At 39.9% G+C, this 15,885-nt stretch overlaps 1 protein-coding gene across 2 annotated transcripts in view; it reads left to right on the top strand.

Annotated features, from left to right (window-relative positions):
- Nucleotides 1-15,885, top strand: part of DST (dystonin) — a 1,569,532-nt gene that overhangs the window by 1,379,069 nt on the left and 174,578 nt on the right. For both annotated transcript variants that reach the window (XM_078647976.1, XM_078647975.1), the window contains 6 exons: nucleotides 709-940; nucleotides 1,328-1,554; nucleotides 2,339-2,461; nucleotides 8,005-8,106; nucleotides 13,254-13,355; nucleotides 14,872-15,045. In XM_078647976.1, the coding sequence (XP_078504102.1) occupies nucleotides 709-940; nucleotides 1,328-1,554; nucleotides 2,339-2,461; nucleotides 8,005-8,106; nucleotides 13,254-13,355; nucleotides 14,872-15,045 (960 nt within the window). The remainder of the gene's footprint in view (nucleotides 1-708; nucleotides 941-1,327; nucleotides 1,555-2,338; nucleotides 2,462-8,004; nucleotides 8,107-13,253; nucleotides 13,356-14,871; nucleotides 15,046-15,885) is intronic.

Below are 15,885 nucleotides of genomic sequence, written 5' to 3'. Positions count from 1 at the left end.
CAAATATGGAAATAATTGTACTGTTGTCAGTAATTATTGCACATAAATGTTCAACTCTAATTATGGCCTACTAGCAAAATGTACCTACGTGCAAACTATTTCTAAAAATCATTAAAATAAAATTGCTTTAAGAAATATAAGATTCTAATAATGTCAAACATTTATACTGAAAGGTTCATCCATAAAACATTTAGCATAAAGATTTTGCACCACTTTTCTGTTTGATATGGGTCATTACAGTGAAGGTAATACGGATGCTAAGTTTTATCATTAATATTTGCACAATTGTTATGTAAGACTCATTTGTTACTTGAATATACTGCTTCATATTAATAATTTGTGTTACTGTGCATCATAGAAAGCTTTTCAAACAATAATTTTCATAATTACTTTATTATAATAATATAGTAATCAATTAATAAGCATTTCAAATGTATTATTCTAAAAATCCTCTAATTCTGTAAAACCAAACACACTTTTACGATGCTGGTACTTCAACTTTTCTCAGTTTCAGTGTTGTTTTTCTAGCCATGTGCAAAATGCACATTAGAGTTTTATTGTCAAAATCGTTTTTTATGTGCTGTTAAGAATGATCGGTTTTAACCCTACCACACTACTTTTCAGTGCAATACACGTTGCTGCCATTATGATGTGTTCTATTTCTTGCTTCTCCCTCATCCCCTTCTCTCTAAAACATTCTTCACCTAGTTTCATGACAAGATTGACCCCATGCTTGAGAGTTTGGATCGCATAGCAGAGCGCTTGAGACAGCCACCTTCCATCTCAGCCGAGGTTGAGAAGATCCGAGAACAGCTTACTGAAAACAAGAATGTGTCTGTGGAACTGGAGAAACTTCAGCCGGGATATGAGACACTCAAACAGCGTGGGGAAGAGATGATTGCTCGCTCTGAGGGTGCAGATAAGGATATCTCAGCAAAAGGTAATTTACTGAGTCTAATGGTCATTCCTTTACTTTGCAGTGTGGAAGATATATACTTTATGCTATTAGTCTCTTTGCTCTTTGATAATATGATAAGTACATTTTAAAGTTTGCTGTGTTGCAAGAGGACGTAAGGTTATTTAATCCTCCCACTTAAAAAAGTGATTTCATACACCCAAGAACTTTGCCAATTGGAATCTGTATCAGTGTAATTTTTTAGTTCACAGTTTGTCCTCAGTCACTTTAAGAAATATGATATGACTCTAATCAAAATTAAAGCATAATTATTTTTGGATTGATAAACCGTTGTCCATTTTCAGTAATATATGACTGTTTCTGCAGGAATGTGTTATTTATGTACTGAAAAAGCCTCTTTTTGCCACTTAGCTGTCCAGGATAAGCTCGACCAGATGGTTTTCATATGGGAGGATATCCAGGCCCTGACAGAGGAGAGAGAGGCAAAGCTGCTTGATGTGATGGAGCTGGCTGAGAAGTTCTGGTGTGATCACATCGCCCTTGTAGTCACCATTAAAGATACTCAGGACTTCATCCGTGATCTTGAAGAACCAGGGGTGGACCCATCTGTTGTCAAACAACAGCAAGAAGCTGCAGAGGTCAGTTAGAAGTTGTTCTGTAGTGTTCCCAGAGATGGGAACAGGCCACAACCTTAAACAGTAACACAAAGAACTGTACCATTTGAAAAAAGAATGCTTGAATCTGGGTTTTATAATCCATTATATACTCTAATATAAGGCTTAGCTGCCCCATACCTCTCGTACATGCATTCATCGCTTCTTTACTTTCTTTGGAGCATGCTTTTTTCATTTTGATCAAGACTTTATTGATTCACATCTAGTGCTTCACAGTGATTAATTTACTTGTTTCGTGGCTAAATGGTTCAGTAACTGGAAAAGATCAGTGATCGTACACACATGCTTACTTCCTCTCTCAGTACCCCAAGGAGTACCCATGCCCCAATTTATCTGGCACTGAACTCACGAACCACACAATGAATGGCATATTATCTAATTTCTCTTATTTCCTCACCCAAGTCACTGGGCTGAATAGAAGGCAGAAGGTATTCCCACCTTCTCTTCTATCAGTAGTGTGCTGTTTAACATTATCAAAATAATTAATCCTGGGTACAGGCTTAGAAGAAAGTCAGCAGGCCCAGAATTCCAAAAGTTACAGCAAGGGAATGCCTTCTGGGGGTTCTTTTAAACAAAATAACATTTGTTGAGAAAGGCACAATACAGTTAGTTAGATTATATTTAACGTTGGATGTCTCCAGATTAGCTCTTGGTTTTATATTTATTTTCATTTGCTTGCATAGTGCGTTGTAATGCATATCTATCATACCTCTGTTTCTTTAAAAATGTGTATTTGTTTTCTTTTTAGGCTATCAGGGAAGAAATAGATGGACTTCAAGAGGAACTAGATGTTGTCATAAACCTAGGAGGTGAACTCATAACTGCTTGCGGTGAACCTGACAAACCTGTTGTCAACAAGAGCATTGATGAGGTACGCCTTAATAAAACAAATATTCACCAAATGCACTATTATCCTAGAAACATTCTCTTGATCCTTGTGGCATATGTATGCAGTATACATCACTTATTCATATACTCATTAAATGTTTTGAAATATGGTGTCACTCAAAAGTATAGGAATCATTGTCTTTGCAGAGTAAAGGATCAGGCTTGCAAGCCACCATTTTGGAGTGATTCTAACTACTACTTATGTGTCTGTGCAGGCCTAGTAACTCACTTAATGTCTCTGATCTTCTTCCTGTTTTGAGGAGATAAAGATCCATCTGCTTGATATGGGAGGTGGCCCCACCTCAGAACAGAAGTGATAGACTTTATAACTTACAGGTTCCTGTATATGCACTCAAAACCAGGGGTATTACTATCTAGGGTCTTTACACAAATACATCATAAAGCTCTTTGTAATTCTAGGGGAATAAAAGTAATTTAAGTGAAATAGATAGCCAGTTAAACACATTTCCGACTTGCTGTCCGAGAGAGTCCTGAGAATGATAGCATGAAAGTACAAAGAAAATACACAGCTATCCTATTACTGTCTGTGCTTAGAGATATTGCTAATTATGAATAGAAACACACACAATTAAATTATTTTTCTCTTTATTTATTTATTAGAAGCAATGTTAGGAGCCCCAGTATTGTACTAATACGTGTGTCTTAATAAAGTCCTAAATGCCAAGACAGCACCATTGACACCAGACAGCATCCCGTGCACATATAAACATTAAATTTAGAGACGTTTATATAGGATTGCATTAACCGTTAACCATTCTAGTGATCAGGCAGTGTATTTGTTCTTTGCTTGTTTGTTTCCAGACTCTTCAAACTATGTTTTGGGCAATTCACAAAAATATTTTTCAGAGCCAGAAGTGCACTCAGTAAATACTAGCTTCAACAATTTCAATATATTTCAATTTCTTAGAGATTTTCAAAAATCCCAAGTAGTCCTCCTGCTGCCTACATTTACTCATGTATGTCTGCAGGTGAATCATTTGCAGAAATACCTTTGGGAAGAATTTTGGTTAAGACGTTAGTTTGTTTCTGTTGTTTTTCTGGCAAGGAATTGCATTTTATGGTTGACAGATACATGTCACATACTCACTCATAAGTATGATGATGCTTAGGTTACATTTACATGTGGAAAAACCTTGGTACCATTAATTCTAACATAGTTACAACTTTGTGGCTGTTTGCTACTTCTTGCTTCTTCTCTGGGAACAACACTGAACCTGTTACTCTGTGCAAGTAAGTTATATACATTGGACTAAACATCTGCAAGTCGTGTGAATTAGTATATGCCACTGTGAATTCCAGAATTATTTTTGCTTGTTTATGTTGCATAGAGATGTACAAAAAAGTTGTGAATTAGGGTCATAGTTTATCCGTATAATTATGTTGACTGCTAATAGATACGGGTAATATCTTTTATAATAATGGCTAAGAGCTTTGTTGCCCTATGGTCAGTTTATAATATCCAGTATGTCTCACTTTCATCCGCTGTAATGGGACTTGGTCCACTAATTCTTTACAGAATGACAACATAAAAAGATCTTGTAAAAGTGGTTTTAAGTATTAGTCTTAAAGTTGTTGTGTAAAAGGACTCCATTAGTAATCAGCCTTTCTATAGAGGTGTGGTAACACCATCTTTAATTTAAGTGTATACCCTTGACATTCCCTTCGAAGCATTTTAAGGAGGCTCCTGCCTACAATTTTTTCAGAGGTTGTGAAACATTCTGCTTGTAGGAAGCTAGTATATCGTGAACAAAAACGAGATACACTGTTTAAAGAGTCAGGGCAACGCTTATTGGTTTACAGAGGCATTAACCCAAATGCAAAAATCGCAATTTAAGGAATCTCTAAATTGAGATTCCTTAAATTGCGATTGCATTTAAGGAATCCCAAATTGAGATTCCTTAAATGCAATGCATGAAAGTCAAAAAAATAGCGAATTCGCTAATAGGAGTAGCAAATTACCATGAAGTTGAACTTCATGGTAATTTGCTAAAACTTTGAAAAAAGCACTTTTGTGCATTTTTCAAAGTTTTATGTTGCGCACACACATGCCCTTAGGGCATGTGTGTGTGCAACATATGTGCAGAGATCAATTTCAGGGGTGCAACAGGGTGTCATTTTGACACCCTTGCAATTGCATGAGCAATTTGCGAGTACCTACTGGCACTCGCAAATTGCTCATGCAATCTCCAATTCATTCCTATGGGCCTGTAGGCCCATAGGAATGAATGGGACGGCATTCCTTAATTGCGACTAGCAATTTGCGAGTAGCAATTAAGGAATTTTTAGGAATCGCTATTTTAATAGTGATTCCTACATGCATAGGCTTTTGCTATTCCTAAATAGCGATTCCTTAAAAATCGCTATTTAGGAATAGCAAAAGGCTACGTTGATGCATCTGCCAGTAAATGCTCTCTTTTGTGGTTTTTGGAGTAAGCAGTAAGGGGCACATGCATCATTGGTTTTTGCATTTGCAAACGGTGCGAATTGCAAATTTCGGCCGTTTGCGAATGCAAATTCAATTTTTTTTCCAAGTTTTTTTTTCCGCAATTTAAGAAATCGCAATTTTGCAATTTCTTAAATGCAATGCATCATCTAAAAATAATTGCGAATTCGCAAATTAGAAGTGGTAAATTACCATGAAGTCAACCTTCATGGTAATTTGCGAAAAGTTTTAGAAATGCACAAAAGTGCATTTTTGAAACTTTCATTTTACACACACACAGGCCCTTGGGGCATGTATGTGTGAAAAATGGACTTTATGTTACATTTCAGGGGTGCAGGGGGGGTCCTTTGGACCCCCCCTGCACCCTTGAAATTGCATTCTCATTTTGCGATTCCTTAATTGCGAATCGCAAAATGAGAATGCCTTCCCATTGATTCCTATGGGCCTCTAGGCCCATAGGAATCAATGTAAAGGGATTCCTTATTTGCGATTCACAAAATTGAGAATCGGAAATAAGGAAAAATAAGAAAACGCAAAACAATTGTGAATTTTTCATGCATAGGTATTTGCGATTTCTAAATTGCGATTCCTTAATTTTCGCAATTTAGGAATCGCAAATACCAACAATGATGCATGTGGCCCTTAGTCTTATCAGAGGGTAATGCTAAGCATTTGTTGTACTCACAGAGGCAATAAATGAGACACCCACACTTGAGAATAAATATGAGACCAATTAAAAAAAATAGTTGTGCTTTTATTTCAATTTTAATACCAAGAGCTTTGTTATCAAGTAAGTATTGAATGTCACAGGTAAGTAAATAGTTCACTCAAATGCTTCTTTATGCAACAATACTTTCCTATGGGAAAAAAGGAATATGTGGCATACAGTTATTTCTGATTGGTTTCTGAGGGTCTCCTTTAGGATTTAGGGTTGCGGGTGGCCAAGGTCCAAAGTACCACCAGCATTTACTTGTTGTCTGCCCTAGGGTATCCAAGTGCAGAGGTCTGGTTGGGTTGGTAACTTTGCGCTCCATGCCTGTGGAAAGAAGGGGGGCCACCTAGAAGCAGGCTGCAGAGGGGGTTTTGGGGACAGGTCTGGGAGTTCCGAACGGGGGCTTTAGGTCACAAGGGTCCTGGGAATAAGGGGACATAGTCAGTTCTTCAGTACCCGTGCTGGGGCGCTAGGGTGCAGGGTGGATAGGTTACCTAGGCTCTATGCATCCTAGGCCCTTGCGAATTCCCGTCTTGCTGGTTGAGGGTGCAGAAATCAGGGCAGCTGGGCCTTTCTGGAAGTGTGTCTGTACGGTGCAGATGTCCCTGGATGGTTGCTCAGTCTCGGTGCTGTTCGAGTGCCAACTTGACTTAAACAAGCCGTGGTTGCTGTAAGGGATCTGGTACCTCGGGTTTTGGAGCTATGCAGCTACTTTCGATCCTGGTGTCTTTCAACTCAGTGGGGGGACAGATCTGACCTTCAGGAGCTCAGGTACACCTTCTTTGGGGCTGCTCTTTTGGGCTGGCTGGGGAGCAGCAACACAGTAAACCGGAGTCTGCTCCTTCTGTACCTGTGTACTATAGGGGAGTAGCTTCTCTACTCCAAGGGAGATTGCTGGCACCGGGGTCCTTTGTAGTTGGTCAGCTGCATGTTGAGTCACTCTGTCACAATTATCAAGACTGCTGCAGGCAGGCAGGGTTTTGCGGCAAAAGTTCACAGCTGCCTTCAGTTCTCATTGTCTCATGGCTCTTCTTTTTCGTCTTCTTCTGGATCCTTTGAATCTGAGTTCCTGGCATCAGGCATGCCTCCTAAATACTCAATTTAGGGGCATTAAGGGGAGTGACAGGTAGTAGCCAATGGGCTTCTTACCTTTAGGGTGACTACACTCCCTAAAGGACTACTTCCTGTTGGAAGTTGGCATAACCCTCACCCAGTGAGTCTAATTCCACCAAAACCAAGAGGTTTCATGGTCACATCAGGTAGCCTTGCTTAGGGTTGGAACTAGCCTGATGGGGGGAATACACCTCCTGGCTTTCTGATTATCCCAACTGTCCTGGTACAAAATAGGCCTGGGCCAGGGGGTGGCATTTCCACTGTCTGAGGGAAGCCTGTCTCGCATATCAAAGGCGGTATATGCCTTTGAAGTCTCCTTCCTTAGAGGAGGTGACAACACCTCCGGCAGGAGTAGGCATTGTTTCTGCCCTTAGAGAGCTTGGGCTCTCACCTGCAGAGAGTCCCAAAACCTGTCTGTGGTGACAAGCTGGTCTACACCAGTCATCCAGGGAACTAGTAGTCTTTAGGTTTTGAGGGGGCACCTCTAATGTGCCCTCCCGTGCATGTATTAATAAATCCGTCACTGGAATCAATGTGGGTTTATTAATTCAAGATGTTTGATACCAAACATCTTTAGTTTCAGTGAAGCCATCATGTAGCTGTAGAACTGGTAATTACCAGTGTCCAGTATATGTACTTAACATGGCTTTCCTGTTTACTTGTAATTTCTAAGAATCGACATCACAGGGGCATATCTACTCATGCAGATATGTTCACACATGTAGTATAGTGCATGCAGTGTCTGCTGGCATAGCACACAGTGCCATGTCGTGTCTTTACTTTTTACTGCACCCTGTCACGGAGCCCGCAATAGCAGTTTGCATGAGGGTGATTAGGGGTCTCTTAGGGTACCATACATGCTGCTGCCCTTAGGACCCTGTTTAGTCTCCTTGCCCTAGGTACCAGGGGTACCATTTAATAGGAACTCACAGGGGGTGCTAAAAGTATATCAAATCAGGGGAACAATTGTACAGTTTTTGGAAAGGAGATCTGACACTAGTGACCTGGATAGCACGAACCTAGTGTATTTCTGTCAAACTTGTATGAAATACCAGACAAAAAGTGGGGGTGACCGTGTCAAAAGATGCACTTCCTATGGTGATTTTTTTAACTCTGATTGGTGAATACTCAGCTAACAGATGACTATACTAGTAGAAGGGTAAAGATAAAAATTCTACAGTTTAACTTTCCTCTAAAGAGTTCTGAAAAATGTTAACTTTGTCACTTTTGTTTGTAGCTGAATTCGGCGTGGGACATGCTGAATAAAACATGGAAGGACCGTATTTGTAAACTCATTGATGCCATGCAAGCTGCTGTTCAGTACCAAGATGGACTGCAGGTATGTAATGTACCAGAATGCTACAGTTAAAGCTGGACATGGGCAATTAATATAATTGAGTGTATTTGATGTATCACATTTTACAGAAGTTGTATTATGCCGTGCTTAACTTATATAGGAATTTTACATTGTTATCATGTTTCACATAGCTAATATTTTTTTCATACAAAATGTGTGTAAAATCAAAGTAGCAGAATCAATTATGGATACGGACAGGACTATCATATGAAAGACACATTTGATGTTTAAATACACAAAGACTATTATCTGAATGAGACCCAAAACAAAATATATATGTGACCTTCTTTTTGCTAAAATATTCACTATGATGAGCACAACCCGTATAGACATTTTGGATAGGGAATTAATAAACCAGAGCTCTTCCGATTGTTCTGCTGTTTTGCAGATTGTTTTAACTTTGCTACTGTAGATAGTTATACCCTAACTTAAGAAAAGACTAAAAGAACAGGTTTAAGTCTTTCTTAAGCATTTATTTTTATTTTTTTCTGAGATGTAGCTGCACAATTATTTATACATCAACAATAATTTCAAACAATAGCTCCTTCAAGGATTGATGCTACCCTATTGTCATTTCTGAGGAAGAGACCACAATGCCAAATAGAGCCCCATACACATCTGGAGGGATCATAAGCTTCAATCTTTAGCTCACATCAGCAAAGATGCCCCGCCAGATTTCTCTGAGATGAATACATGAAATTATCATATGGAGCCAGTTGGCCTGATTGCATCTAAAACAACTAGATTCCATAGGAATACATGTTTTCCAATTTTGGCAGGGGTGTAGTATAACATCCACTTGCAGACGAAAACCATTCTTCTTAGTTTGGCAGCTCGTATCACCTTGTGGCTCATTTGATTGTAAAACTGCCATTGAAAGCTACGTTGAGGCTTCGATTGGCTGAAGCTGGTCCAAAATCAGTACCTTGCTTTTTTCCAAGTACAGCCTTCTATACCAATTGACTATACCTAGTAAGTGGGAAATACAACATATCTTCTCCAGATTATCTGCCAATGTCTCATCCTTCATTCCGACACAAGAGCAGAAGAGTTTAATTTGGCCAAAGCTGAAAAAGAAGGATGAACTAAAATTGGACTTAAGGTTCGTTAGCCTGGACCATTGGGAATATTCTCTATTACGATAAAAGCTTACATCCTTCGATACCCCATTTGGGACCAGCAGTAGCAGGGATGAGTTGATACATGGAGCCCCAGCGGGATGCAATCTGCTAGTTCCAGCTGAAAATTGAGCTGGGAAATTGTGTATTCTTACCAGAATATAACAAAGCAATCCATTATTGGACGGTCATATATCTCGATTTTTTGGGGAGCCTTGGGATATGTAAGAAAGGGGGAAGCCTTTTTTTCTGCAATTGAAATGACAGAGGAGGACTTGGTCAGGTAATCAAGAAATGCAGCCTGATGATTCATCTTTATATTGGGAAGCACCAGGGCTCTCTCTTCAGGGTCCAGCTGCAGCGCCTGCATTTTTAGTGTGGGCTCCTTACCCTGCCATATAAACTTTATAATTTCGGTGTTCACTGACTCAAAAAAATGTTTATGGTAATGTTTGTGAACCAAAAAAAGCAATAGTGGAAGAATACTCATTTTAACTAAAGCAACCCGACCCATGATGGATGAGGGGAGTTTCTGCCTTGACTTAAATAGATTGCAAATTGTATTCAATGTTGCCTTGAAATGTAGCAAAATAGATCATCCAGATTTGAGGTTATGTAAATTCCTAGATACCGTATAAGTGCAGTCACTGAATAGTGGGGCTGCGTTGATGTTGGCAATACTGCTGAGAAGTAGGTAAATAAAATGGACTCTGATTTCACGTGGTTAATCTTGTAACCATCTATTCTCGTATGCTCGTTTATTAGGGAGAAGGCACGTGATATATTAGCCTTATCTTCTTCTAGATACTGAGCCATATCATCAGCAAATAAATTCAGTTTTGCCACCCCTGGCACCAGCAGCTGTATACATGGATCTTACCTGAAGGCACCTGCTAATGGCTCGATAAGCAGAGAAAATAGGATTAGAGAAAGAGGGCAGCCATGCAGCATTCGGCATCTTATAGTAATCTTCCCTGCCAGGTTCCCATTTATGACTCTAGTGGCCATACCGTTGAGGTATATATTTTTTAAAACCATCACAAACCTGGGTGGGAAGCAAATATTGTTAAAACTGAGAAGTGAACGTTCCACTGGACTCGGTCGAATGCTTTCTCAGCATCTAGCCTTATAATTGCTGCTTTAGTTTTTTGCATAGGGCAGTAGTCTATTGCCTGGGTCAAGTATAAGGTACTTGTAAGCATGTTTCTACTTAGAAGGAACCCGTCCTGATTGTAGTGTATAACCGAGGGAACTACCACATCAAGACGGTATAATAAAATTTTTATAAACAACTTATAGCCAAAATTTACTAAGCTTATTGGACGGTAATAGTTCATGTCTTTTTCTGGCATGCCTTTCTTAAAAAAACTGACAACTACCAAATATGTAAAGGAATCAGGAATTTTGCTCCCCCTTCAAAAATTTCATTGAATAGTCTAACCAAAAACTTATTTAGCTGAGGCAAAACAAGCTTATATACTTCTCCCTGCCCTACCCTAATTGAGGGGCTATTGAGTCCCTGAAGCCACACTTCTACTGCCTCTGATTAAGTATTATGGGGGTCAAAATAGAGTTTTGTATAATGTTTAATAAAGGCGTCTAATATGCTTTGAGGCTGAGTCGCTAGATTGTCTGATTACGGCCAAGTATTTGCCTATATGCTCATTTTCTTCATACCTCTTTTGGATTATGGCATCGTGATTCAGTACTTCCTTGGAAAGAAAATAATCGGGAGATTATATTTAGCTTCAGCCATCTCCCTCATGAATTCCTGCGTGGGAGACCTTATATGTTCTGCTGTTGCCTGATTTAAGTCTAATTGAAGTTGCTGGCTTTTATTCCTCTCACTCTGCCTACGTGCCGCCTGAAACGCTATCACTCTCCCCTAAAAAAAGGCCTTCAGGGCGCTGCCCACAACTGCAGTCTCAGTGGCCGTTCCGATGTTACGTTCTAAAGGACCTCCAAGTCTTGATGCATTTGGATGACCCTCTGATCATCTTCTAACAAAGATTTGTCAAAAACCCATCTACAGTTCTCCTAACGTTGACCTGTTATGTATAGATTTACAGCAATTACTAAGTGATCCGAAAATGGGTTTGATAGGAATGCAAAGAAAAGTTGTAGGAATCCCCAGCAAGTCCATCGCTCAGCATTTAGCAGGGAGATGTTTTTTGTTTTTGGGTGCTATTTCAAGGCACCCATTTCAGGGGAGGGCAAAGGCAGCCTCCATTTCAAAGCCCAAGGTGGGCAAGACTTTGAGGGGCACTCGGCCTCGGGTGGGTGAGATGTGGAGGGGTGAGGGAAATGGGGGTGGGGAAGAGGTGTGTGGGGGTGTAGAGTGCGCACCAAAATGAGATGGCAACACTGTTAATAGATTATGCTGTGTTAGTAGATCATGCTGGAGTGTAAGAAGAGGAAGGGGCCAAATCAAGATATACCATGACTAGTAAAATAGTGTCTTGCAATGTAAATGGCTTTAATAATAGAGTCATAGGAGAAGCGTGGCTCAGTGGTTAGAGGCGGCAGACCCGGAAGCTGAGATCGACCGTGGACCAGGGTTCGATTCCCCGCCTCGGCGGGTCTCGGGCTCAAAATTCCACGGACTCGATAATTCTCGCTCCGGTGCCTACTCGAATCACGGGGTCACACTCTGCAACTCTGGGCAATAGCTTGCTTAATCTCCACTACGGCCCCTCGCGGCGGGATGCCTGGCTTTCACCTTGTGGACACCCTGCCGGGGTTTCTCACAGGGGAATACCAGGACGGGTTCCCTAAGCAAGCGCCAGGATGCCCTTTGGGTGACAGGTTTGCGCTATATAAGTACACCTACATTTACATAGCTCGTGCAATGCTTCCCTGGTTTAAATCATTACAGGCAAATATAATCCTCTTCAAGACATGCATTTAAAGAGTGGGGCCCCCAATCTGAAAGTCCAAGGTTTTATTTAACACACCTTAATATGCTTCTTCTAGTGCAGCAATTTGTGGGGTGGCTATACTCATTGGTAAAGAAATACAATCCAAAGTTCTTAAGTTGCATAAATATCAGCGTGCCATATGGATAGGGGTGCAAATGAGGATTCCGAGAGACATATTTAACTTTGTGAGCTTCTATGGCCCTTTTGAGTATTCAGCTCAGGCCCTCAATTCCGTATCTAGCTTTGAAAAAGAGGAGCCAGTTTTCTTTTAATAATTAGGGGTGATTTAAATATTATTCCAAATATTGCCCTGGACTCTTCTCATGCTAATACGTTGCAGAACATACCAAAATCAATCAAACTCTTGATGACCCTTGTGCAGGATCTAGCTTTGGTGAATCCTTGGTGAAGTGATCACCGCAGGGAGAGATCCTACACCTGTCAATCAAAATGATGTAATTCACATTCACGCTTTTCCTTTCAAAGGACTCATTCAGAAATAATATCAAGACATTCTTAAACTTATTTTTCTTCATCAAACTGTATCAGTGACATAAAAGCAGGTGAGAAATAATAAATGGGACTTTCCAGTAGCGTTTAGTATGGACTGATTTCAGCTGGCGGTTTCAGCTTGTCTCTAGATGAACAATGATTGAAATGCATGTAACTTACTAATAAAGAAATGCATAGTTAAATGAAATTATGCATGGACTAGCTGTTCTTTTTTTTTTCATTCACGTTAAAGAGCATGCTGTTCTTTTTACCTATGCATGTTCAGTGCTCAGCTTTCAAACCTGCTGTTACCTTTTTTTATTTTCCCGTCTCAAGCAGATTGTGAAGAGGGCTTACAATGAACAGAACAGCAGGGATATATTCGTTTGCATATATTTGCAAGGGTGGCACAGCCCCTTTTTACAGTGCATTTCATGTCCAGTACTTTAAGCTTCGTATGGTTTGCTGCAGGTTTGTGTCATTGAGTCTCAGCTTATGATAATCAGCTCAGATTTGAGTGTCTTTCATCTCTCCATTGAGGCTGCAACACATTTGTCTTGCTTTCTGATAGTTTTTATAATTTCATTTTTGTTCTTTTTAGGCTATATTTGACTGGATAGATATTGCAGGGAGTAAACTTGATTCAATGCCACCAATCGGGACTGATCTGGAGACAGTGAAGCAGCAGATTGCCGAACTAAAGGTAATAATCAGTCATTTTAGAAGAATTAATTGATTACTGTATTGTAACACCCAGGTAAATGTGTTACATTTGCTTCCAATAAATCACTTTGAAAAACTCTGCATTAAATATTAGATATCAGTAAATAGATGTGTCTGGTAATTACTTTCAAATGGCACTTTTGGGGGATTTTAGTGTCATAAACCTGTGTTAGGCATAGAAAGAAGTATGTCCTGTGCTTACCTTATGTACTATGCCAAAAATACCAGGAAGGATTTTGTACACATGTGACTACTTCATTTTAACACCCTGCTTCAAACGTTGTTGATAAGTGCAAACATAGAGGTGTCTTAGGTGGGGATACGGTTGGGAGATGCATACAGCCATTTTGAAAGAAATAAGATTTTTTTTTGATTGTGTGGTACAATGCTAGGAAGTTTGAGAAGGTTCATTTTTTCGCCCTATTACTATAATATCAAGACATTCTTGCATTATAGTTTCCGAATGAATCTATTACACAGCACTGTTTATCTGGCTAGTTGATGAAGCATCTCTCCCTTTCCCTCAATTTGAATCCAGTGTTGAGCTAGGAACAATGTTCGGCAACTGAACATTGGTAACCATGAGATGCCAGAATACAGTTATGATCAAGCTTCTAAATTATACATATACCTAATAATTTCCACATTGCATAAGCACACAGTAAACTGAACATACTCACATCAGTCATTAGAATGACTGACAGCAAAACACTGCTTTTAGTCTGTGGTGGTTCTCACCATACAGTCATCTCCTACCAGAAGGATTTGAGAGTAATGCCTTCACATAGCATGCTTTTGAATAAGTTGTTAACATCCTCAAGTATGACTGGTGTAACAGATTTCAAAATGGAGGCTCTTTGTAGACTGTTTATTGAGCAGTTTCATTTATCTTTTACATGGAGCTACTTGGTATAAGTGGCTTCAGAGAACTTCAAAAGAATTGTATCATAAGACAGAAACATTGCATACAATAGTAATTCACCTCCATAGTCTAGATACGATGTTGCAATCTTTGTTTAATCTAGAGCATGTTCCTGTATCTGTGCCTGTGTGTGTCTGTATGTGTGTGTGTGTGTGTGTGAATGGTAACGAGTGTAAGACAGTTTTAGATAAAAAAGAAAGCCTAATTTACCAAAACACTGTGTTTAAATGAAAACATTAATGTTTGCTTTTATAAATATTGATTTCCTCCAGACTTTGTTTTTTTGTGCATTATATTCAAGACAAGTTTCTGTGCTGTGTTGTTGATGTATTCTATGTGACACCTTTAAGGGAGGCCATGTTGAACAAGTAATCTAATAGATACAGTTCCAAATAGTGCTAGCAGGAAAAAGCAGATAATTGTAGAAACGAGGTTGGTGGCAGAGACTGTCCCTCTCGCTCAGATATGTGTAAAGATTATTTGCTGCTCAGTTGGAAGTTTATATTTGAAAATTGTCCCGAATAAGTTACATGAATTGCTTGATGTATATCTCTTGCTTTCCTTTCTTATTTAGCACTATAAGTCTGAGGCATATCAGCAGCAGATAGAAATGGAAAGGCTAAATCATCAGAAAGAACTGCTTTTGAAGAAGGTTACGGATGAGATGGAGAAGCATGCGGTTCAGGATTCATTCACAGAGCTGAAACACCTGTGGAACACCCTGGAAGAGAAAATTGTCAACAGACAGGTAATTACAGTCAAGCCATAAGCGAAGTTGTGGACTCACTGCGTATCCCGGCCTTCCCCAGTTCACTCTGGACGTAGCAAGAGCTCCACACACTACACAAGAGAAAGCAAGGGGAAAACGGCAATGCGTATCAGAGAGACACAGGAGCTCTTCAGGTAGCAAGGTGGTTGTAGTAAAGCCAGACCCGAGTAGAGTTGGATTCGGAATGGTGAGCTGGTGGTTCCAAATGGACAGAAAATCCAGGATGCTCTGAATAAAGTAGAAATACCAAAATAAGGGGACCCAGAGTGGGTACCTTGATGAGCAGAAATGTAGTCAGCTCACCCTGCTCATCAACAGTGGTTGCTGTGTTAAGACCAAACACTGGCCAGCAATCTGGTGTTGACCGCCTAATCATTAGAAGCAGGATTCTTGCACTAGATAGGATAAAATATGACAGACCAACAAACAAGAGACCAACAAGGGAGGCAACAGGTCTAAAGAGGAGGGATGGAACTGGAGGGCAACCAGCAGCTAGCAACAAAACAAAGGTGAGGGAGCCCAGTATAGGTGATCGAACTATCAAATTTGAAACATCAAAACAATCACAAAATATTGAGTGGCGCAGAGCAATATTCAGTGTGAGGCTAAGTACAGCCCCTGTTAGCCCGAAGTGCATCCCACACCATGAACACATTCCCTCCTATAGGTTTGCAGTCTAGCTAATCTCATATACCCTGCCCAGTCTGCCAGGTTTCTGCTCAGGGTCTTGGCGATATAATGTTATAACACTACCTTGCCTTATTTTCCCTGCTTGAACCTGCGATGAAGTCCAGCCAAGTTCAACTCTTGATGTTGAGT

Source organism: Lissotriton helveticus, chromosome 6, assembly GCF_964261635.1.
Source record: "Lissotriton helveticus chromosome 6, aLisHel1.1, whole genome shotgun sequence".
NCBI classification, from domain to species: Eukaryota; Metazoa; Chordata; class Amphibia; order Caudata; family Salamandridae; genus Lissotriton; species Lissotriton helveticus.
Note: the sequence above shows the minus strand (reverse complement) of the source record. Positions and strands in the feature narration are given on the sequence as shown.